Below are 22,169 nucleotides of genomic sequence, written 5' to 3' on the forward strand. Positions count from 1 at the left end.
ATAAAACTATTTGATTATTCGAGGGTTAAAAAAAAAAATCTTGAGTAATGTTGAGTAAATGAAGAACTTTGCATATCAAAAATAAGTTTTGATATTTGTACTGATTTTCCCAGTGCTGGGTTGTGGCTGGAAGGACATTCAATGTGCAAAACATACAGTTGAAGTCAGAATTATTAGCCCCCCTGAATTATTAACCCCTCTGTTTATTTTTTTCCCCCCAATTTATGTTTAAGAGCTGATTTTTTTTCAACACATTTCTAAACATAATAGTTTTAATAACTCATTTCTATTAACTGATTTATTTTATTTTTGCCATGATGACAGTAAATAATATTTGACCAGATATTTTTCAAGACACTTCTATACAGCTTAAAGTGACATTTAAAGGCTTAACTGGGTTAATTAGGTTAACAGGTTAGTGTAATTAGGCAAGTTATTGTATAATGATGGTGTGTTTTGTAGACTACTGTAAAAAATTGCTTAAAGGGGCTAAGAATTTTGACTTTAAAATGGGTTTTAAGAAATTAAAAACTGCTTTTATTCTATCCGAAATAAAACAATTAAGACTTTCTCCAGAAGAAAGAATATTATCAGACATACTGTGAAAATTTCCTCTGTTAAACATCATTCGGGAAATATTTAAAAAAGAAAAACAAAATCAAAGGGGAGGTAATAATTCTGACTTCAACTGTATGCTGGAATAGTTGGCGGTTCATTCCACTGTGGCAACCTCTGAAATAGAGATTAAGCCGAAGGAAAATTAATAAATGAATATTTACGGATGGTAGTTTATAAAATGTCTTCATGAAATATGTCTTACTCTTGGAAAATCTTTACATAATAGTCTAATGATTTTTGCCATTAAATAAAAGTAAATAATTTCGACTCACACAATAAATTTTTCCCCAAATTTTAACCAGTGCAACATAAGACATAATGGTTTTCAAATGGTTTTTCAAATCTCAAGAGCAGATTCATAGTATGTTTTTGTAGTTGATGCAAAACAAAACACATATTCATTCATTAATTTTCCTTCAGCGTAGTCCCTTATTTATCAGAGGTCACCACAGCGGAATGAACCGCCAATTTATTTAGCATATGTTTTTACGCATCAGATGCCCTTCTAGCAGCAAGTACTGGAAAACACACACATTCATACACTATGGCCAATTTTGTTTATCCAATTTATCTAAAGCACATGACTTGGACTTTGGGGGAAATCGGAGCACTTGGAGTAAACCCATGTGAGCATGGGGAGAACATGCAAACTCCACACAGAAATGACACCTGGCTCAGCCGGGACTCGAATCAGCGACCTTCTTGCTGTGAGGCCACCCTAACCCACATATTAAAAATGAAAAGAAAAAAAAAAACAGACATAACGTACCGCACATAATGTCCAATAATGATTGTGTTCTGTTACTTATGATAAGAAACTAAATTTTGTCTTTCAAAATCTGTCCATATTTTCTGGAAATTCTGATGAAGGTGATCATTCCTTATTCTTACTAGAAGTCAGATGAAATAAACATTAATAAACAACTAATTACTCACTCAGTGTTTCCACATCTTGTGAACATTGTCACATATTCACTATATTTACCTCTGGAAAATCATTCGATGTCAAAAGTTCTTTTGTTTGCTGTAGAAAACTCCAGATGAGAGCATTTGTTTTGAGTTGCGGCTGGAAAGGCGTCCGCTGTGTAAAACATATGCTGGAATAGTTGGTGGTTCATTCCGCTGTGGCAACTGCTGAAATAGAGACTTCGCCGAAGGAAAATGAATGAATTCTGTCATGGAAACGAAGAGAGACACTATTTTATATGCATTCATTTAAAAAAAGAAATGACTACAAACCTTTACTTCCAGCCCATGTGTCATATACTCTCAAGACAAAGCATCTGTTTGGTTCAATCATATCTATCACGCTTACCTGACACTGCAGTTCTTCATCATCGTGAATATTGAGTGTCAGTTTTAAAGTCTTGTCGTGGTAAACTTCAGATGTATTATTTTCTGAGAGCAAACACAGAAAGACAAATATCAGACAGTGCATGTTGCGTTGAGTATTACATTAAAGTTCTCTTTAGCATCTTAATGTGTTAACCTGTTAAATACACACAGTTGGTTATGTATTTCAACATAAACCGCTGGGAAGGAAATCAGGTGTTTATATTAGATCTGTGTGTTAAAATGAGCGCATCGTAATATACAGTATTTTTTGCTGTCTGTGCTGTTAATGTGACTCAAAATCAAAATAGATAAAAAATATAGATATTTTGTTCTGAATGAATCACATTAGCTTGATTAACATTTTCTGTAATGCAGTGATTCTTACTGCTCTATGCTAATAATGCAGATCATCATAGGGCGGTTGTTGGTAGGGCTTGTGAGGTCACAGTAGGGGGAAATATGGCACAACGCTTCTGATTTATGAGGAGTATCAAAAAGAAGTGGGTGAATTTTTACTTTTAGACTGGTTGTTTGTACACTGGAGACGCAGTGGCGCAGTAGGTCACTGGTTCGTTCCGCTGTTCATTCCGCTGGGGCAACCCCTGATTAATAAAGGAACTCAGCCGAAAATGAATGAATGAATGTTTGCACACAATGTAATAACAAAGTTTGCATAACAGGTCCACTTTAAATAATTTCACTTATTGTTACCGTTTTAGTAAAGACAGAGCCGCGATTCATTCAGTAAACCATCATTTAATTAAAAAAAGTAAATAAAACCAAACCAATTTTACATTTAATTACTACATTAGACTTTAAACTGGCTATTAGTGAACCTGAGATGTTTAGTTGGGGTGGGGTGGGGTGGGAGATGGCGCTTGTATTATTGTGCTGTTACTTAAAGGGATAGTTCACAAATTAAAAAAGTATTAGCCTCGTCATTCCAAATAAAAAATAATTAAAAAACTCAGTCTGTAGTAACCAAAACTGTTTGGTTGTAAACATTCTACAAAGCATTTTCTGTAGTTTACCACAGGAGGACAATTATGAAACCAACATAAACAAATGCAGAACTTTCTTCTTTTTTTGCAAGGAACTGTGCCTTTAACAACATAATTTAATTACAATGCCTTCGGTTACTTTCTGTACGTGAATATTTGTTATTTCAGCTTTACTGTACTCGTTCTGTCACTACAATGTGATGATCTTGCTCTTTAATCACGATGGAAGCACACGAAACATACCATAAAACCTGTTCAAATGTACCGTTCTTTCAAGTACTCCGATATAAAACATCTTTTGCAAATAAAGAGTGTCTTCATCAAGCCTGTGATCATCTTTCAGCTTCCACCGAGATACAGTGACTCAATGTCCATGTCGTAGTCTTTCCTGGGCTCTTCTGGGTTGGATAAATCATCTCCCAGGGTCCTCCACCAAGGTAGACGCATGCTCTGTAGCAAGGCATTATGGGATTGACGGGCACGTGTGGCTACCGGACATGAGCGGCTCAGGAACAGACTCACATCCTCCTCTCTGACATCCCTCAGAGATGGTGCATCTAACATGGCAGACAAACCAATAATCTTAGATCAGTGCTTCTCAACCTTTGTTAACAAACAAATATACTATATATATATAGTTTTATAGAATTATTAAGTTCTATCTGACATTTGACAAAATTGAGTTTATATTTAGGTTTTTTGTAAGTTTTGGAACTTTTTTATTTAGAAAACATGAATTTTGAAAAAAAAAAAAATAATAATAATTCGAACTTTAACTTGGTTCAATATGTTTCTATATGTGAGCCAATCAGCTTTTTCAATGCAAGCAAGAGGTCCAATCAGGATCTCAGAAGCCAAGATGAGTGCATCAGCAGCATGACGGTGGCTCACAGCAAGCAGGTTGCTAGTCTTATAAAAATCGTTGCTTTTTCTCCACAGGATCACGAGTGAAAGAACCACAAGTGGTGGACTGGCAAAATAAAAGCGGCATCGCATTCATTTCTGACCAGCAATTACTTCAGCATTTTCATTTAAATTCACAGACTTTCAGTCTTAGGGGCCGATCACACCGAACATGCTTTTGCATTGAAAGGTGCCTTTTTTTAACAGTTTACTCAGGGGCCGATCATAAAAAAATGGCACCTTTCAATGCAAAAGCATGTTCAGTGCTGTTCTTTTTTTTTCCTTGACAACAAAAAAGGCAGTGAGGTGTGCCTCGCGTTTTTGGAACGAAAATGTTGTCAAGAAAAAAAAAAAGAAGAGCAGTGCAGGTTTTTTTTTATGTCGCTAGGCAACGACTGAATCAGCTGGGTATTGTGCGCGAGTGTTGCAGTTGATTTTAATATAATTTTAAGATTTAATAATATTGTGATATTCAAGATTTGTGAAATCATGCAGCTCCGGATAACTCAAAACAGCACCCACAAGTCTCTCCTCCATCTTCAAAAGTCTTCATTGTTGTCTTAACACAACCTTCAACAAAAACACCGCCCCTGCTTTTCTTTTATTGGAGAATGAAAATACGCGACTGACGTAACACGCTTCTTCCGCTCAGTTGACTTTTATTCAACTGCGAGGGCACGACACGCAAGGGCAAAACACAAGGCACAGCAGGCGGTTAAAACGTGAGGCGCACAGGGCACATTAGCAGCACGCTCGGTGTGATCGGCCCCTAACGGCTGAGAGCGTTTTGCATTTTTAACGTTTCTGATTGTTGGGACTTCATTGTTGTACCATTTAGTGAATATATAAAAGAGTAAGTAATGATGATTCATATGATTTTTATCGTGATTCTTTGAACAATTTTGTCCTGTTTGATTATGGAGATCATTTTTTTGTAGGTGGATGTGTACGGATCATGTACGGAATGAGATTGGATTGTTTTTAATGATTGATTATTTAATTAATGACGTAATGTGATTGGCAGTTGAAAAAGAGGGTGGAGGGAAAAAAAATGATTTCACACACTATGGAAGGCACTGGCACGGTGGCTCAGTGGTTTGCATGAAGGTTGCTGGTTTGAGTCCTGGCTGGGCCAGTTGGCATTTCTGTTCCCCCATGTTGGTGTGGGTTTCCTCCGGGTGCTCCGGTTTCCCCCACAGTCCAAAGACATGCGCTATAGGTAAATTGAATAAACTAAATTGGTCGTAGTGTGTGTGTGTGTGTGTGTGTGTGTGTGTGTGTGTGTGTGTGTGTGTGTGTGTGTGTGTGTGTGTGTATGGGTGTTTCCCAATACTGGGTTGTGGCTGAAAGGGCATCAGCTTCGTAAAACATAAGCTGGAATAGTTGGCGGTTCATTCCGCTGTGGCGACCTATGAAATAGAGACTAAGTCGAAAGAAAATGAACAAATGAATGAAGTATGGAAGGTTTTACATTTGTGTTTCTATTTCTGAAGAATGTGAAATAAAAAGTATGAGTTTTTAAATGTATTCAATGAGTACGGATCATGACCTTTTGAGTTATTCTGCTTTTGAGAAAAATTTCTTTCATTTTCTTCAGATACAAACAATGTGCAACTCAATATTCAGCCTCAACTAAAATGGCTGACATATCGCACCTGGATAGAGTCTGCTTTTGGCTTTATACTTTGCAGAATATATCAGATATTACTTTAGGTACGTACTTAGCAAAAGCTCTATGTCTGTGTTGATCTGTGCGAGTAGAGCCTGTCTGTGCTGCTGCTGTGCCCGATCAGACGCTCTGTTGATCAGGTGATGGTGGAGGAGACTCTGTGCTCTCTGATGGAGCTCTGCACTGCCCTCTGCTGACTGCACAGATGACTGCACAACACAACACAACACAACACTTAAAGTTACTCAGAACACAACAAACATCAAGAGTACACAAAAGATTCTATATCTTCCTGTGACTCACGGGATGTAGAGTGATGTGCTCCTGAATCTGCTTTCTGAGCTCCGTTCTTCTGCTGTCTGTCAGTCCTTTGGGTGCTTTCAGTGGCGTGAGAATATTCCTCTTTGCTTTACGACGTTTTAAAAAAAGCAGAACCTGACAAGATAATGAGCATGTGGATGATCAAGATTATCAGGGAATTAAAAAAATATATTAATATAAGATTTGCACTTGGTTTACATCTTACAGGGTAAGATGTACCTATTTTACCCCTTTTACAAGATTTGAGATAAGCCTTTGGTGTCTCCAGAATGTGTCTGTAAAGTTTCAGCTCAAAATACCCATCAGATCATTTATTATAGCCTCCAGAATCTGCGCGTTTTGGTGTCTGAGTACAGTGTAGCTGTTTTTGTAGCCTGTGGCTTTAAATGCAAATGAGCTGCTTCTCCCCGCCCACCATTCCCACGTGCATGTCTGCTTTTCCTGCCTTACGTCAGATAAACAGCAGTCAGTGATAGAGACAGACTCGGATGAAGCTGAAATACAGCTCATTAGTCAAAAATACCAAGTAAGTTTATTACATGTATTTGTGTTGGAGTTTATTCAAGCCTTTCTGAAATGATGAGTCTCACACAAATGCCATTTGCAGTACACACATGAAAATATAAGTACAACATGAAATATCAGAAAATGAAAGTCTAAAATGGCTCACGGCTCTCTGCAGAGTGACAGCAGCTCTGTGTCGTCTGAGGATGTGTTTGTGCTGCTGGAAGTGGTGTCTCTCTCTGTGTCCTCTCCACACTCTCTGAATCACCAGCGCAGCCTTGTTCTCCAGCTCCCCCAGGTATCTCTGCACCTGACCTGACAGAGGTGGACATGAAATACATTTATTTGCTTGCGTCAGAGTTATTATAGTTAACTAAAACCATTCAATTACATTTCTCAGTTTCATTTTATGTATTAAACCTAAATGAAAAAAGAAAATAATAATAATATATTAATAGTTTAATGCAATAACACTAAACAATTCTTTATTTTTACAAATTTGAGATCATAAAATTAGTTATTTTTTATCTAGCTATTATTAACTATTCAAATGAGCTTTTGCTATTTAAGCGTATTGAGCTTTATACTTTTAATATAATTTAGATATTAAATCACAGTTTAAATTTTAAACTTTTGTGACATCTTTGTAATTTGTCTTCAGTTTTAAATATTGTTTTAATGTTTTTTTTATGTGGTTTCAGATTTCTAAAGGAGTATTATTTTTATTTCTTGACCTGATACACAATTTAATATATAGACTCACCGGCCACTTTATTAGGTACACCTTACAAGTAATGGGTTGGAATCCCTTTTGCCTTCCGAACTGCCTTAATACTTTGTGGCATAGATTCAACAAGGTACTGGAAATATACCTCAGAGATTTTGGTCCATATTGACATGATAGCATCACGCAGTTGCAGCAGATTTGCCGGCTGCACATCCATGATGCGAATCCCCCGTTTCACCACATCCCAAAGGTGCTCTATTGGATTGAGCTCTGGTGACTGTGGAGGCCATTTGACTACAGTGCACTCATTGTCATGTTCAAGAAACCAGTCTGAGGTGATTCACGCTTTATGACATAACGCGTTATACTGCTGGAAATAGCCATCAGAAAATGGGTACACTGTGGTCATAAAGTGATGGACATGGTCAGCAACAATACTCAGGTAGGCTGTGGCATTGATTCGATGCTCAATTGGTACTAATGAACCCAAAGTGTGCCCAAATAATATTCCCCACACTATTACACCACAACCACCAGCCTAAACTGTTGATGAATCCATGCTTTCATGTTGTTGACGCCAAATTCTGACCCTACCATCCTAATGTCGCAGCAGAAATCGAGACTCATCAAACCAGACAACGTTTTTACAATCTCATATTGTCCAATTTTGGTGAGCCTGTGCAAACTGTAGCCTCAGTTTCCTGTTCTTAGCTGACAGGAGTGGCACCTGGTGTGGTCTTTTGCTGCTGTAGTCCATCCGCCTCAAGGTTAAACGTGTTGTGCATTCAGAAATGCTCTTCTGCATACCTCGGTATCAACGAGTGGTTATTTGAGTTACTGTTGCCTTTCTATCACCTCCAACCAGTCTGGCCATTCACCTCTGACATCAACAAGGCATGTGCGCCCACGAACCTGACACTCACTGGATATTTTCTCTTTTTTGGACCATTCTTTGTAAACCCTAAAGACGGTTATGTGTGAAAATCCCAGTAGATCAGCAGTTTCTGAAATACTCAGACCAGCCCATCTGGCAACAACAACCATGCCACGTTCAGAGTCACTGAAATCATCTTTCTTCCCCATTCTGATGCTCGGTTAAAACTGCAGCAGATCGTCTTGACTATGTCTACATGCCTAAATGCATTGAGTTGCTGCCATGTAATTGGCTTAGATATTTGAGTAAATGAGCATTTGGACAGGTGAACTTAATAAAGTGGCAGGTGAGTGTAGTTGTAGGCAAAATTATTAACCCTTGAATACTAGTATTCAGCTTAACGTGCCATTTAAAGGCTTAACTATGTTAACTAATCAAGTTAAGTTAATCAAGTTAGACAAGTCGTTGGGCAGCTGTGTTTTTTCTTTAGCCTTAAAAAACGAATAATAGGGTCTAATAATATTGAGAAATTTAATTATTAATTATTATGATTCTATTATGCCAGTAAAACTAAAAGAAATATGAATTTCTACATAAGAAATATAATTATTTTAATCAATCAATATAAAAATTCCCTTGCTCCGCTATACAGCACTTAGGAAAATATTTGAAAAGAACAAAATAAATTCACAAGAGGGTTAATAATTTTTCATTTAAAATGTAAATCTAATTCATTTCAGTAATGTGAGTTTTCATTTTTTATTTTAGCAATAGTTCCATGTTATTTTAGCATCATTAATAATTATCAATGCATTTAATTTTTATTTATTATTATTCAGAATAAACTTGGTCACCAAACTCATTTGGGTTGAACTGATCCACTAGATCTGAAGTGTTTGTTACCCGCTGGTAGAATCTCCATCAGATGCAGCTGGTGTTGGCGGAACAGTCTCATGGCTCTCTGTCTTCTCAAACACACTTGATGGCGTAATTCCTCTTCTGCACGTCGTCTCTCAGTGTGTTCCTGCTGTTGTCTCCGCTTTTCCCTAATTTTCAGATGTACAAACAGTAAAGTCCAAATTAATAGCCCTCTTGTGACATTTTAATTCCTTTAAAAATATTTCCCTAGTTTTGTTTAACAAAGAGAAGATTACTAAACATAATAATTTTAAACTAATATCAAATAATATCTTTTGTCATAATGACAGTACATCCTATTTTTCTACTTCATTTGCAGATACTACTATTCAGCTTAAAGTGCAATTTAAAGACTTAACTAGGTTATTATGTTAACTAGACAAGTTAGGATCATTAGGCAAGCTATTGAACAACAGCGGTTTGCTCAGCAGACTATCGAAAAAATATTCCTAAATGGGGCTGATAATATTGACCTTAAAATTAGTTAAAAAAAATTAAAGCTGCTTCTATTTTAGTGGAACATCACTTGGGAAATATTTGAAATAGACAAAAAATTTGACTGTATATAGCATCTCTAAAGTGCAGTTTCCTTCATAGCTGTGCTGTATTCAGAGGATCTCGACTTCATGATGTCCTGACCTGAAGCTGCGTTGTATAGTGCTGACGGCTCTGGGGAGTTTCTTCAGTCTTCTTCTGGTCTGATGAGCTCTCCAGGCTGCCTGAATCACACTCGCTGCCCTCACACGCTCCTCAGACGACTCCTATAATGAAAAATGGAGAAATAATGACGAATATGAACACCTCTACAGTTCACTGACAGATGACAGATTCTGATCCCACACAGTGTTGGTCGATGTTGTTCGTCATTTCTTGAACAAAGAGGTTGGAGAAGCAAAAAACAGGTAGTTTTACATTACATAATGGACAATATTGAATTATTCGAACATGAACAAGCTATTAGTAATACATGTATTATGCTATTTATTAATGTTTGTTACCATTAGTTAAGTTAAATAATGTTAGTTCATGTTAGCTCACAATGCATTAACTAATGTTAACAAGCACAACTTTATCTGGCTTTGCAGGGAAATTCAAAAGTTCTGGGCCATGATTGAACAAGAAATTAATGGTATTTTATTTATTAATATTGGTTGTGACCCCAAGCATATGCTGCTTGGGATATTCGACGAGATTAATATGGACAAACATAAAAAAACACTTTGCAAGTTTCTGACATTTTGTGCAAGAAAATGTATTCTCCTGAACTGGATAACAGACAAAACTCCTACAAAGTCTTTATGGCACAAGGTAATACTTGAATATGTACCACTGGACTACTTAACTTGTGTCTTACATGGCAAAGATGTTTTATTTCATGAGAGGCATTTTTGTTACATATGGGTTTAAACATAACCGCCATAATCACCAGAGGGTTGATTTAACAAGGTCAGATCTTATGAAGGTTTGTGGTGCATGAATATGCAATATCGCAAATTTTATTAATGCCTCCTTTTTCTTTTCTTTTTTTTTTCCCTTCCCCCCCACGTTCTGTTCACTTGTTTGTTGTTGTATCTTTATTGCTTAAAAATTTTATAAATACATTATTTATAAAAAAAAAAAAGAAACAAGCACAACTTTGGATTTTAATAATGCACTACTTCACATTGAACTATGATTAATAAATGCTTTACAAGATTAGTATTACTTAGTTCATATCAGTAAATACATTAACTAATGGACCATTATTCTAAAGTGTTACTTGTTGATGTTGTGTAAATGGCCTCCAAGTAAATGAGTGTTTTTTGTCCTTGGATTCATGTCATTTGGACTTCCAAAACTAAATCAGCAACTTTAAAACTGTATGATACATCATTTTATAGCACCTTCGGTTCTCTCCATAGGACGTCTGATTGCAGGTGGTCAATAAGCTGATCCAATGCTGAGTCAAAGCCTTTACCACGCCAGTCTTTCTCGGCCAAATCAGACAAACCTGGAGGACCAAGCATTGACATTTTGTTCAGAACACTTATTGGAAGATGTGCCGAGCTCTATAAAGAGTGATTGTACCTCTGTATCGCCTCTGAATGAGCTGATGTGTAGAGCTGCTGTGGTCTAAAATCAGAACAAGAGTCTTTACTGCTGCTCTGCCAATCACAGGGTTTGAGCTACTGGACATTTTATACACAATATCATCCATGATGTCGGTCAGTGCCCTGTTTCCCATTTCAGCCAAGACGCCACTGCAAAAACAGTGGAAAAAGGTGTGAAACATGGATAAGGGCTGTATTATGAGCCAAGCGGCTTTTCTGTTGTACCTGTTTGTCCTGAAGATATCGTTCCACAAGTTGACCGTAACAACAGAGACGTCATCGTCCTCACAGATCTGAACACTCTCGTAATGTTTACATCTTAGCACTGGGGAGAGAATGGAAAAACAAGGTTTCAGTTCATTTCAAGCTGAAAAACAATCTATAAACAAACACACAGGCGGCGTGGTGGTGCAGTGGGTGGCACTGTCGCCTCACAGCAAGAAGGTTGCTAGTTCGAGCCTCGGCTGGGTCAGTTGGCATTTGTGTGGAGTTTGCATGTTCTCCCCGTATTTGTGCGAGTTGTGTGAGTGCTCCAAAAGACATGCACTATAGGTGAATTGGGTAAGCTAAATTGTCCGTAGTGTATGTGTGTGAATGAGTGTGTATGGATGTTTTCCAGTGATGGGTTGCGGCTGGAAGGGCATCCGCTGCGTAAAACAAATGCTGGATAAGTTGGTGGTTCATTCTGCTGTGGCGACCCCTGATTAATAAAGGGACTAAGCTGAAAACAAAATTAATGAATGAATAAAACAAACACACACACACACACACCTCATGGATGTCACAGGCTGGAAATTATACAGAATTTACCATGATGAATGAGATGCCCGTCAGCCCTGAGAAGCCAGCCAATGGAATCAAAGACTTTTCTAAACAAACGAATCATCTCGCTAGGTGTCTTATCCTGTTGGAGAGAGAAATGATATGATCTGATTGGTTACTGAGTATAAAACGACAAATTTCACTATGATTGATGCAAAAAAAACTATTTAATGTTTTTGTCACAGCCACTATCTATTAACATTTAAAAGTTTAGGGTCAGTAAGATTTACAAAGATAAATAAACTAATTAATAAATAAGTAAATAAACAATAAAAGCAATGATATTATCATTCTGAAATGCAGTAAATTAATCAACAGTGGCAGAAATTACAGTTATTGTGTTTCAAAAGTTTCTTATCCCAAATAAATATTGTTCTTTTTAAATTTCTAATCACAAGAAATTTTATTTGATTTTTTTCCACAAAAATGTTAAGAATCACAGCTGTTTTATCACTGTTAGTAATAATAAAAATGCTACTCAAGCAGCACATCTATAAATTAGAATGATTTCTAAGGGATCATGAAACTAAAGTAATTACTTTCTTAACAATAAATTGCCTTTTAAATTACAGGGTGATTCAAAAAGAATACAACAACTTTGAAAATCTGTGTTTAATCAAAGGAATATGATGGAACCTTGGGTAATTAATCAATGTGAAGAGTACTTAGTTTTTTTTTTCAGTAGAAAAGTTCATAGATGTTCAATATGACTCCCTACAGATACTCGAGTGACATCAACCCGAAAGTTGTGGTATTCTTTTTGAATCACCCTGTATATTCAAATTGGAAAATAGCTATGATTTAAATAATAAACACTATAATAAAGTTGCACTGTATATTAATTAAAATAACTCTAGCCTTAATGGGCATACGAGACACACACACAAAAAAATGTTGTAAATATTCCAGCTTTTGACTGGTATACCAGATATGTAGTCATGAGCAATATACAGCGGAGAAAATAAGTATTGAACACGTCACCATTTTTCCCAGAAAACAAATTTCTAAAAGTACCGTTGACTTGAAATTTTCTCCAGATGTTGGTAACAACCAAAGATATCCAAACGTGCAAAGAAAACAAATTTAATAAGTTTACAAATGAAGTTATGCGTGATATAATGAAATGACGAAAGGAAAAAGTATTGAACACATGAAGAAAGGGAGGTGTACAAAGGCAGTGAAAGCTAATCACCTGACTTGAATCTAATAAAAAATACAAAATAAAGATCAGATTTAATAGACGAGACCCACAAAAACAATCAAGATTTTGACCCACTGTTGATGTCTGTGAAAAACTCACACCTGAGAAATGCAAGTGGCTTCATTTTCCATTTGAGAGACAGCTTTAAGCTGCCATCACCAAAAAAGCCTTTTATATAAAGTATTAAATACATTTCAGCAATTCAGTACTGTGTCGTTCCATTGTTATTAAACCATAAAGTGTTACAATTAAATAAATTAAGTTTGACAAACTTAATTTTTGACAGTTTTCAGTAATAAATTAAGTTAATTATTTTAGGTGTAACATGTTTTAGTACTTTATTTATGGTAAGCATAAGTATTGTTCGCTATTAATAGTGAACAATACTTGTACTTGCCACAAAACATAAAAGATTTATTAATATTGTTATATTAACATGGAAAGGAAATAATTTGTACTGCAATAAAAGTATTTTTACTATTATTATTATATTAACATCCCCAAAAAAGTATTTTATATAAGTGTTAAATACAATTTACTAATTCAGTGGTTCCTCCTTGTATCATTCAATTGTTATTACTAAATTTTCTGATTTTTTAGTTATGTTTTATTTTTATGATAATATGGTTTGGGTTTTTACCGAAATCTGGTTTAATTCCATGTCAACAGCTCCTTTAGAAATATTATTCCCAGGAAAAAAAACATCAATACTTATTTTCCCCACTGTATAGACATCATAATTAAAATTTAGTTAGAAATAAAAACAGGCTTTAAATTAATCTGAAAAGGGTTTATTTTGCATTAAACTTTGTTATGTGATGTTCACTATGTGATTCAGAATGCTGTAATATCTCACCCTCAGAGCTCTGTTCATGAGACGCTCTGCAAGAAAAAGAAGACTTTCGACCACTGATGGCAGAAATTCATGACTGAACACCTCGATGTCTCTGAAAGCAGCCAGACCAACGCAACATGTGCTAGACAGACAAAAAACATGCATTAAACTCCTTTGACACTGCACATAAAGACAGAAACCACACTGAGGTAAAGTTGGGTTTATATTCGCACATTTTTTTTTCATTTTACTATCCCTATATGGCTTACCATGCTACTTTGAATACTGGGTCTGAAATCACATTTAATTATGTCTTTAAATCAATATAAGCACCATAAAATTGCCTGTGAATAATGTTGTACTTTGATAGTCTTCGGCTGCTAATATGATTTCCCCATTCAGAATTTGTCATTAATACATTTTTCTGAAATTATATTATTAAGAAGAACGTACAAATGTGTCAATATAGAACCACTTTTACCTCAATAGAAACCACTGTGTATTTCAAATCTGAATACCTGAGGAGGTCTGCCATCTGTGCGAGGGCTGCATAGCCTCCTTGAATCCTGGCTGGACTGAATCTCAGAGAAGAGGAGCAGTACAGCAGCACACCATGAGTGTAAAGTCTCTGTTTACACACCTCCAGATCCCTCTGATCTCCTAAAGACTTCTTGTCTAGAAGTTCTGAACATGAGAAAAGGTTTAAGGGAGCTCATTCATGTAGGACAGGGGTGTCAAAGTCAGTTCCTGGAGGGCCGCAACTCTGCACAGTTTAGTTACAACCCTGCTCCAACACACTTACCTGTCGGTGTCAAACAAGCCTAATGGACTTAATTAGTTGGATCAGGTGTGTTTAATTAGGGTTGGGACTAAACTGTGCTGAGCTGCGACCCTCCAGGAACTGACTTTGACACCTGTGAAGTAGGAGAAGCATATTGAGGTAAAGTTGGTTGTATATTTGCACATTTTCCATAATAATTTAATTTCACAAAGAATTATTTTCAAATTCCTATTAGGCAAATCATATTAGCCACCAATCACTATCAAAGAACATTGTTCACAGTCAATTAAATAGTGCTAATGTTGTTTTGAGGTCATACTTAAATGAGATTCAGGCCCAATATTTAAATTAGCGTGGTAAACAATATAAGGACTGTTAAAATGAACGAATATGCGAATATAAAACCAACTTTACCTAAATGAGATGCATGGCTGTGTTCCAAAAAAATGTATATTATTTTGGTAATAAAATAATAGATCATTTTTCCTAAGGAAAAGAAATTCTGCCACTTGCTGTAATTTTAATTTATGAAACTGTTGGTAGCACTACAAAATGAGTTCTAACAAATAAACAATACAACAAACAAACAAAAAATAAATAAATAAATGTATACTTATGAATAGATTATAGACAATTAATATAATACAAAAAACATTATTTATTGAGCTTTGATAATATGAAATATTTGGCTGATGCTTGTATGATTTTTAACATTTTAAATGGATATGCTCCACCCCCATTATGCGAGTTTGTAACACACAAGAACAATAATGGTCAAGCAACACGATGTGTTACCAGGGGAGACTGTGCTGTGCAGTTCAGGTGTTCAACTTTTGCACAATCAGTCTTCTCAGTTAGAGCCAGTCATTTTTGGAACACTTCCTATTTATTTAGTTAAAGAAATGGCTAAAAGCAAATCAAGTTTGTAATCATGTGTAATTCTTTTATCTAACATTTTAAGAAATTCTTATTACATGTTTTATTCTGTTGTCATATGCAACTTTACTGTTTTTGTATGTGTGATGATGTGTTTTTTGATTTTAGGTTGCCTTTAAAATCTGGCAGGGGGCAACAGATGAAAATTAGCCCTTGTGGCTAACTCTGACTTATTTACAGTCTCACTGTTTATTAATAAGCATTGTCCCTGTTAAATTAAATAAATTAAAATTTTTAAGGGATGTAAACAAAAACAATGGTCCTGAGGCATTTTCTGATTTACATTTTTAATTTCTATAGCTGCCGACAATCCAAAACGAGCCACATATTGATAAATAATGTCATGCTAGGCTAGCTGTTTTAACATGAAGTTATGATTGAATTGCCTCTTGTTGCAGTTGTGAAATGAAGCAGTAAATGTTTATGGGCCAATGACAAGACCACATTGAAATGGTCTATAGGCAATTATAAAAATCAAACATTACTCAAAACCATTCAAATTGTGCATTTATGCAAACATCAAAGAAGTTTCAGTTTTATACACGAACCTATAAGCAGTACAATTTTACGTTTTATTTCTATACTTTTTTATTTCATTTATTAAAATTAATCTTCTCTATTTTTTTCAAGTTTTTACAATTTTAATAAATAATTTATGAAAATACATTGTTTTATTGTGAAATTTCTCCAACTTCATATCTACCCTGCACAATAATCCTGCTGGAACTGTATATTTTAATAGACCTGCAGGATTGCTGTTCCTGCGGGAATAAGCCCTGCATAAAGTTGGTTTCCTTCATAAAATACCTGCAGGTGTTCCTACAGGAAAATGAGCTGGAAATCCTGTAGGAAGTCTGCATAATATTCCTGCAGGATTCCTGCTTGGGGTTTTTTTTTGTAAGAGAACACTTGGATGAAAATACTTCATTCATTCATACGTTTTCTTTTCGGCTTAGTCCCTATATTAATCTGGGGTCGCCACAGCGGAATAACCTGCCAACTTATCTAGCATATGTTTTACGCAGCGTATGCCCTTCCAGTTGCAACCCATCACTGGGAAACATCCATACACACTCATTATAAAATTATAATATTAGGTAAAGATATTCCAAGAGCAAAAAAAGTTCATGAAGACATTTTATAAACTACCATCTGTAAATATTAATTCATTAATTTTCCTTCGGCTTAATCTCTATTTCAGAGGTTGCCACAGTGAAATGAACTGCCAACTAGTCCTGCATATGCTTTACACAGCGAATGTCCTTCCAGCAACAACCCCAGCACTGGGAAAATCAGTACATATATAAAAACTTATTTTTGATATGCAAAGTTCTTCATTTACTCAACCTTAAAGGTGATTTTCTCAGTATTTAGAATTTTTTTAACACTCGAATAATAGTTGTATCTCAGCCAAGTATTGTCCTGTTTTACGATCAATGGAAAGCTTTGTATAAACCCAAAACGTGTGTCCTTATGACTGGTTTTGTGGTCCAGGGTCACATTTAACAATCATTCATTCATTTTCCTTCGGCTTAGTCCCTTTATTCATCAGGGGTCGCCACAGCGGAATAAACCGCCAATTTATCCAGCACATGTTTTACACCGCAGATGCCCTTCCAGCTGCAACCCAGTACTGGGAAAACATGATAGTATCTGTTTACAAAAACTAGAAGGGCTAATAATTACTAGAATAATTCAATGCTAATAAACCATAGTCTTCAACAACAAACGTAAGAAAGGCAGAAGTCTTCGTTATGTTTACCTTTTAATTTTGAAAGAACGTCGTTAAACTTGTCTTCAGATTTTTCTCGGGTGTCTTCCACCAAATCCCTGAGCTCTGGGTTTATTTCGTCTCCTGACGGACCCATTGCACTCCAGATTCAAATAAAAATATTCATGTTGAATGTCAATCTTGGGTGAATATGTAACTTTTACAGTCATTTATATGTAATTTACACGATTATTTTACGCTGAGGGAAAGCGACAAACCCGACAACGAACAAGAAGCTGTTTGGTTTCTACAGAAACGCCACGTCATCACCCTGCGACGTAAAATTAAGACACGTTTATTCTGTTTTTACATTGAATTTAACGAATAGAAATCAATATAAACCTAAGCGACTGACGAATTACGTTTCATGTTAAAAGAACATTAATTAATGCGAACGTTTGATATATCGCTTACAATAATTATGCTTTGTTCCCATCGCTTATTTTCCCAATAACATAAGAGATTAAATTACATTGGCAATGAACCAATATCAAATCACATCAACACAACCACTGCATCAGTTATTGCTGCAAACCTATCAAATATTTTAAAATATTTTTTGATCAAATGTAGACGACAATATTGTTACTGACTCTTAAAATAAACTAACATAAAGACGAAAAAGTTTGAGTTTACAAGGAAAAGTCATCACGGCGGTAATATAGATATTAAAATAAAAAATAAAATTATATTGAAATAATCTGTGAATGTCGTTGTTTTTACGACAACAGCTCCCCCAAGTGGGTGACTCGAGAAAGTGTCTAAATTCGTATTTCTAAAGATTTACACCTTACATACTTTTATATTTTATTAATTTACACAAATCAAGGCTTTAAATTGGCATTTGCTTAATTAAGGCAAATTATCGAATTTTTTATACAGATGAAAACAAAAAAGGACATTATAGCATATTGACGTTTTCTCCAAATAAATGTTTGTTATAGGCTACTGAAAATATTCTTGTGTGAAATGTTAAAGGCTAGTTAAGGCTAGTTAATAACATTGAAACACAAATGAACATTTGGATATCTCAAGTGGTCCTATTTTTATCAGAGCTGTATATTAATGTAGCCTACTTAAACGTACACAAAAAAACTTCTTTTTTTTTTTAAAGTTTGGACTCTTTTAAGTATTTATTATGTTTATCTTATATGGAGAACTCTGCTGTGACGTGAATTTCCCTTTTGGATTAATAAAGTCTAAACTTTAATATGAATTTGGAAACTGCTTTGCCCATCATGCTAAACTGAATATTGCAACTGTATTATTATCGGAAAGACAAGCAATATTTAGCCCTTTTTCTGATCTGTTTTATTTGGTGTATAGTCCTGTTTTATAATCGCAGTTGGAGTTTTTTTCTTCTTTTTTCTCTCTTGTTTTGTGTTGATATTTTTATTTGCGTGTCTTTTGAATATGTATTTTTAGGTCTGTATTAGCCTATTGTAAAAATCCAATAAACATAATTATTATTTTTAATTTATTTTATAGTAGCCTATAGGTCTTTTGACTTAAATTGACGTCTACAGCTGCTTGGTGTTGAACTGGCGTGACGACGTTTATCATGTAAAAAAAATACATATATATTAGACCACAGGAACAATGCAGAAAAAGGAGGAAAAGCGTTTCGTTAATTCGTTCAACTTATTTATTGAAATTTAATCTTCTGACACGTGAGAAAAATGCATTTGTATGATAAAAAAATGCAATAACTTCGCATAGTATATTTGATATTTACTGAATGACCAAATAGCCAAACAAATAAACGAATTGAAATGTGCTAGGTCTTCTAAATTAATTTATATCTAAAATAAATATTTAGTAAATTAATATCGACAGAAAACCAATGCACAAAACAGTCCACCTATTTAGACTTCGTTTTTACAGGCATATTATGTTTTAATGAACAAAACCAAAAGAAAATGTGTGTGCGCATTTCGTTCTTTGAACACACTCATATATGATTTTTTCCACAAATAAAAATGTAATGTATATTGCCTTAGATATAAAAATAATTATGACGAGTGTATAGATATGCCAATATAAAATGTAGTAAAACAAGAGTAAAATGTATATAGTAAATGTATTTGTTGTAAATATTATGCATTTTTGTGAATATCTTATTAAATCTAAGCATATTTAAACATATTTTATATAAATATAAGCGTGTGTATATTTATACACGTCTATTTTTGGCCAGAATTACAGAATAATTGTTCATTATCAGGTATAATTTCTCCCACTGAGTTTCAAACAATAACACAAACCTCTGCTCTCACGTCATATTTCGAATAGAACGTTTAGAATGTCTTGCGTTCTTAAACAGCTTCTCTGTACAGATTTGCCATTCTGCTTGATTTCTCCGTCTGCTTTACATGAACTCAACAGTGTTAGTGTTTCATCCACCCGCTTGTGTGATCATGGGACAGAAGAGAAAGAGAGATTGTTTTTCTGACAGCGATTGCGTTATTGTGCACAATTCCTATCTTGGTGCACAAACAAAATCTTGCCCCAACGAGGTTTTTCAGCCCGTTGAAGAGAGGCGGCCATCAAAAAAGATGAGGAGCAGGTCGCCCTCTAGTTACTTCTCTGCTCAAAGTGTCACCTCTGAGGACAGAAATACTGAATATTATGATTCCTTCATGGATTGCTCTGTGGAGAATCATGAACTTCAGGATAATGACACCAGCAGCAGCGGCCTGAGTCTTGATGACAAGGCCAACTCCAGTTCCAGCTCCTCCAGCAGGACGTCTTGCTCCAACCCCACTTGCAGGACGCCCAGCTCCAACTGCACCCCCAGCTGGACTTCCAGCTACAACACCAGCAGCCCGTCAAGCTCCAGCAGCAGTCTTGGTGGTCAGCAGGACATTGACAGTAATTTGACCTCTACATGTTCTCTCAATATAATGTTCATGCTGTGCTCCAATAACATTATAATATGTGTTAATTATCTACTTAAGTTTATTAGAGGCCTTTTACTTAAATTGAGTAGCAAAGAAATGTGAAATATTCAAAATAATAGACAAATATTCTGTCAAATTCTGAATTAAAATGTCAGCTTTAATCCTCTTGTTATGTGTTCTCTAATGTTTGCTCATTTTACTTTTTGCAGATGATATTTTGGGCCGCTACAGAATTGTGAAAAAGCTCGGTGAGGGAGGATACGGCACAGTGTTTGAAGCAGTTCGTGTGATGGATGGTCTTGAGGTATTATTATTTCTAGCTAGCAAAATATTTCTCTCAGTGTCTGTTCAAGTCTGTTTACTGTGTCACATGACATTGAAAAAGTTGAATAACTGTGATGATTTGAGCTCAGAACACAGGGCAACAATTACTAATGTTTTGTTTTGTTGATCAGGTGGCAATGAAGGTGGTTTTGAAGAGCAATGACATGGATTATCTCAGCATTGTAAGCAGCTCTCTTGGTTTTTAGTTCAAGATATGTTAATTAGAGCCAAAAATGATTTTGAACATCACTGACAGCAAATGTCTTTCTTCTACAGCCTGGTCATCCTACACCCCTTCCGTTAGAGGTTGCTCTAACGATTCTTGCCAACGAAGGTCCAAGCGTTCCTCAGATAATCCAGATGTTGGAGTGGCAGGAGCGGCCCGACTCCTACATAATGATCTTGGAGCGCCCCTCACCCTGCGAAGACCTGTTTGATTTCCTGGAGCGGCACGAAGGAACCCTCAGCGAGGACATGACGCGGCACATCATGTGGCAGGTAGTGCAGGCTGCCCACATGTGCTGTCAGCGAGGGGTCCTCCATCGAGACATAAAACTAGAAAACCTGCTGATAAACAAGGAGACCCTGGAGGTGAAGCTCATCGACTTTGGCTGCGGGGACCTTCTGAAGACCTCTGCCTACACAACATTCTGTGGTATGTGTTGTCCTTCGAGTCTGCAGTTTGGGACTTTAATTCTTCAACACCATATTTTGAGCAGCATCAGCTTTCTTACTGTAACTAATGAAGAAAATCTTCTTTCAGGCACCGAAGATTACTGTCCACCTGAATACAGGTCTAGTGGCAGATATTATGGTAAAGCGGCAACCGTTTGGTCACTGGGGGTTCTCCTATATGAACTGCTGTGTGGAGAACCTCCAAAACACAGTGACCTGGAATTGACCAATGAAAGAATTTGGATCAAATCTGGATTGTCAAAAGGTGAGCTGGTCATTCATTAAAGCACAGAAAGCCAACTGTTAATCTAAATCACACAGAGGAATAAATAATTCAGTCATTTTCATCAGTTTTGGACCTCATGTTTCAGCACCATCAAATCTTATTGTTTGGATTGTGATTATTAAAGCATGTAGATGTAGTTTAGGTGATAATAATCAGACTCTTCCATCTTTCTCCAGAGTGTTGCCAACTGGTCCAGGCCTGCCTTCAGAGGAGCCCAAAGAAGAGGATCGCTTTGGGGAAACTCAGCAGCCATAGCTGGTTCAAGGTATTCAATTCTACAGTTTCTATCTTGAGCATTTTTACACAGGATGTTTGTACAAGTGTAACATGTAGACCAACATATGTGTGTGTGTTGCTTGTTTCAGGTCACCAGATAAAAAGATGAACAAGAAGAAGAAGGGAAAACTGTATTTGCACTATTCACCAGCTCCAGAGTCCTCCATCAAGACCTTTATATCATCTGACCTTCTACATCTTCTTGTCATGAGACTCAAATAAATCATTGTTTTACAAACATCATTGTGCCTGAACTTCCTGTAATGGATTGATGAGAAAATCAGCCTGCAAGAAGCAAACCAGAGCTGATTCTCAACACTAACCCAGTTCCAGTGCTGTGTGTCAGCACTGTCCTCATCTGTCGAGACTCACAGATCCTGACAAAACTGTAGCTGTCTCAGG

General features: G+C 36.0%; 2 protein-coding genes across 3 annotated transcripts; one reads left to right on the forward strand and one right to left on the reverse strand.

The window, feature by feature from the left end:
* Nucleotides 1-1,276: 1,276 nt before the first annotated feature.
* LOC130230488 (IQ calmodulin-binding motif-containing protein 1-like) lies at nucleotides 1,277-17,541 on the reverse strand. Of its 2 annotated transcripts, XR_008837957.1 has the most exons (15): nucleotides 17,298-17,541; nucleotides 14,337-14,502; nucleotides 13,840-13,960; nucleotides 11,771-11,864; nucleotides 11,186-11,285; nucleotides 10,938-11,110; nucleotides 10,754-10,860; nucleotides 9,510-9,631; nucleotides 8,856-8,998; nucleotides 6,518-6,666; nucleotides 5,830-5,961; nucleotides 5,579-5,735; nucleotides 3,198-3,511; nucleotides 1,934-2,016; nucleotides 1,277-1,790 (listed from the first exon to the last, which is right to left on the reverse strand). XR_008837957.1 is itself a non-coding variant. In XM_056459522.1 (13 exons), the coding sequence occupies exons 1-13, from the start codon at nucleotides 17,401-17,403 to the stop codon at nucleotides 3,294-3,296; spliced, it is 1,788 nt and encodes a 595-aa protein (XP_056315497.1). In that variant the 5' UTR covers nucleotides 17,404-17,541; the 3' UTR covers nucleotides 2,662-3,293. The 2 variants fall into 2 exon arrangements, 1 of the variants encoding a protein (XP_056315497.1); XM_056459522.1 differs by lacking the exons at nucleotides 1,277-1,790; nucleotides 1,934-2,016 and having other exon boundaries at nucleotides 2,662-3,511.
* Nucleotides 17,542-19,678: 2,137 nt separating this feature from the next.
* Nucleotides 19,679-21,938, forward strand: LOC130230347 (serine/threonine-protein kinase pim-1-like). The gene is made up of 7 exons (XM_056459315.1): nucleotides 19,679-20,177; nucleotides 20,416-20,510; nucleotides 20,662-20,712; nucleotides 20,807-21,185; nucleotides 21,294-21,470; nucleotides 21,668-21,756; nucleotides 21,857-21,938. The coding sequence occupies exons 1-7, from the start codon at nucleotides 19,679-19,681 to the stop codon at nucleotides 21,866-21,868; spliced, it is 1,302 nt and encodes a 433-aa protein (XP_056315290.1). The 3' UTR covers nucleotides 21,869-21,938.
* The last annotated feature ends 231 nt before the right edge of the window (nucleotides 21,939-22,169 follow it).

This window comes from Danio aesculapii, chromosome 6 (genome assembly GCF_903798145.1).
Source record: "Danio aesculapii chromosome 6, fDanAes4.1, whole genome shotgun sequence".
In the NCBI taxonomy this organism is placed as follows: domain Eukaryota; kingdom Metazoa; phylum Chordata; class Actinopteri; order Cypriniformes; family Danionidae; genus Danio; species Danio aesculapii.

What these genes read in the sequence shown, in the direction of transcription:
- LOC130230488 (XM_056459522.1), bottom strand. Translation starts at nt 17,403, where the DNA reads ATGGGTCCGTCAGGAGACGAAATAAACCCAGAGCTCAGGGATTTGGTG. An exon ending in TCATGAACAGAGCTCTGAGG is followed by an intron (nt 11,865 to 13,839) that starts GTGAGATATTAC and finishes TCTCTCCAACAG; the next exon opens with GATAAGACACCTAGCGAGAT. An exon ending in GATGGAGATTCTACCAGCGG is followed by an intron (nt 6,667 to 8,855) that starts GTAACAAACACT and finishes CACCTCTGTCAG; the next exon opens with GTCAGGTGCAGAGATACCTG.
- LOC130230347 (XM_056459315.1), top strand. Translation starts at nt 19,679, where the DNA reads ATGAACTCAACAGTGTTAGTGTTTCATCCACCCGCTTGTGTGATCATG. An exon ending in GTGTGATGGATGGTCTTGAG is followed by an intron (nt 20,511 to 20,661) that starts GTATTATTATTT and finishes TTTGTTGATCAG; the next exon opens with GTGGCAATGAAGGTGGTTTT. An exon ending in TGCCTACACAACATTCTGTG is followed by an intron (nt 21,186 to 21,293) that starts GTATGTGTTGTC and finishes ATCTTCTTTCAG; the next exon opens with GCACCGAAGATTACTGTCCA.